At 32.4% G+C, this 2,675-nt stretch overlaps 1 protein-coding gene across 1 annotated transcript; it reads left to right on the forward strand.

Moving 5' to 3' along the window:
• The first annotated feature begins 767 nt into the window (after positions 1–767).
• LOC131599635 (probable purine permease 4) lies at positions 768–2,205 on the forward strand. Its single transcript, XM_058871924.1, has one exon. It carries the CDS (start codon positions 825–827, stop codon positions 2,061–2,063), a length of 1,239 nt encoding a protein of 412 aa, XP_058727907.1. The 5' UTR covers positions 768–824; the 3' UTR covers positions 2,064–2,205.
• The last annotated feature ends 470 nt before the right edge of the window (positions 2,206–2,675 follow it).

Genomic DNA, 2,675 nt, shown 5'->3' on the forward strand with positions numbered 1-2,675 from the left:
TTTGGTCCCCCATGTCCATTTTTCGTCCAAAAAATGCTGATTTTTTCAATTTTTTGTATTTATGAGATATTTACTGAACGAGAGAGAACGTAGAGAGTGTTTTTTGGAGAATGAAAGAAATGAACGAACAAGCTGGAAAAAAACAACGATCAGAGTAGACGATTAAAGGAAGAAATTATGGTCAATAATTAATATTTCTTATTATAAGTCAATAAAAGTACACTACGTATCTAAAAAATAGTACACAACGGTGTTTTTTGAATGAAAAATGGACATGAGGACCAAAACTCTTTAAAAAATAAATAGGAGGATTGATTTCATGAATTGGCCAAAATAGGGGGACCAAAACTGTAATTTAGCCTAAAATGTATTATTGACTATAAAAACTCTTTTTATACTAAAAATACATTTATATTAAATTATCTTTTAAAATTGATAAGATTACCAAGTGATATGTATTAGTTGAGTTAAATAAATAAATAAAATTATAAATATATAAATAAATATTTTAAAAATAATTTAAATACTTTTAAAGAATTAATGTCTACAATTTACCTATTTAAAAACAGACAAATGAAACCCCCTGAATGCATAAATCTATGGGAGTATTTTCTTCTAAAGGAAACTTGATCCGAAAATTATTAAACATAACCTTTTGTTTTATTCTTTAAAGGAAAAAAAACTTTTTTAAATATAGTATAAAAATAAAAAATCTAATATAAAAACCATATCTTAGTACTACATTGCATATCCTTGTCATTATCCAACACAAAATTTTCTTCTAATAAAATCTCTTTCTCTCTTTCCATTTTGCACTTTCATCCATGGAGCAAAAACCACAAACCCCACCATTTTACCATCATCATCGTAATCAATCTTTCATCATGAGCCATATCAATGAAAACGACACAATTGTCTTTGAAACCATTGAAGAAACACAACAACCTCAAAACCAACCATCACCAATCAACAACAACAATAATCACCTGCATGCAGATGAAAAATCATACTCAAACAAAAGGTACATGCCCCTTTTGATAATCAACTACCTCTTGCTCTTTGTTGGTTCCATCTCATCGAGTTTACTCTCGAAATACTATTTCATCCACAAAGGTTCGAGCAAGTGGGTCTCAACTTGGGTTCAATGTGCTGGTTTCCCTCTCTTGATCATCCCTATTTTTCTCCCTTATCTTCTCAACTCCACCAAAAGAACACCCTTTAAAGATTTCACTTTGAAAATGTTTGTTTTATCGATTTTCGTCGGTATCATGTTAGGGTTGAACAATCTTTTGATCTCATGGGGTGTTGCTTATCTTCCTGTTTCAACTTCAGCACTGTTGTTATCTTCTCAGCTTGTTTTCAATCTCATTCTCTCAGCCATCATAGTGAAACAAAAAATCACTTTTTCGAATCTCAACTGTGTTATTCTCTTAACCCTAAGCTCTATCATCCTTGCATTGAACTCCAGTAGCGAAAAACCAGTAGGGCTGACAAAAAAAGAATACTTCATTGGATTCTTTTGCACCATAGGTGCAGGGTTGTTGTTTGCACTCTATTTACCGGTGATGGAGAAGGTTTACAAAAAGGTTTATACCTACGAAATGGTGATGGAAATGCAGCTTATAATGGAGATAGCAGCGACGGTTTTAGCGACGGTGGGAATGGCGTTCGACGGAGGGTTTGCTGAGATGAAGAGAGAAAGTGAGGAAGTGTTTGATAAGGGGAGTAGGGTTTATTGGGTGACGGTTATGGCGAATGTGGTGACGTGGCAGTTTTGTTTCATGGGGACTGCTGGGATGGTGTTTTTGACATCTTCATTGACTGGTGGGATATGTATGACTGCATTGCTGTCAATGAATGTGATGGGTGGTGTTTTGGTTTATAGAGATGCGTTTGGTGGGTTTAAGGCTGTTTCAACTGTTTTGTGTTTGTGGGGATTTTGTTCTTATGTGTATGGAATGTATGTGAAGATGATGGATGAGAAAGGGAGAATGGTGAAGGCGAAGGAGGATTCATCCATGGAGTTGTATAGCATGAGGACTAATGGAGATGCAATTGGTTGAAACATGAATATGAAATTCTAGATGAATAGAGTGAGTATGTTGTATGTGACATAAAGTTACATTCAAATTAATAAGTTTGAGATGTATTATGATAGATTGTATTCAATAAAATTACATTTCATTAATGTAAGAGTTTGTTTAAGATTGTCTGCAAATCGTAGTTCAACTAACAGAAACTAATATTGATTGATTAATTGAAGATCGTAATCAGAGTTCCTTCGAACTCTAATGATCAATCGTAGTTCTTCAATCATATAAGATCAAAATCAATGCCTAACAGTCTAATATTTAGTCTAATATTTGCAGGCAGGTAAGATGATCTTAAGTTTGGTATACCTTTTTTCTTTATCACAAGAAATCTGTTCATAAAGTTTGCTTGGATCTTAATTAAATTGAGTCACGTATAATATGTGCTGTGATTTAAAGTGTTTTGATCCACATTAGTAGTGAATCTTCTCCAATTCGCCATAAAGGTTATTGTTATAAGTTAACTACATTTATAATCAAAGAAGATACTTACTCTGTAGAATAAATGTCAAACTTATTTGTCTCAAAATTAATTCAATTGTATCTTCAAATTAACTATTTTTTTAATCTTATTTTATATACTAA

This window comes from Vicia villosa, linkage group LG4 (assembly GCF_029867415.1).
Source record: "Vicia villosa cultivar HV-30 ecotype Madison, WI linkage group LG4, Vvil1.0, whole genome shotgun sequence".
Taxonomy (NCBI): domain Eukaryota; kingdom Viridiplantae; phylum Streptophyta; class Magnoliopsida; order Fabales; family Fabaceae; genus Vicia; species Vicia villosa.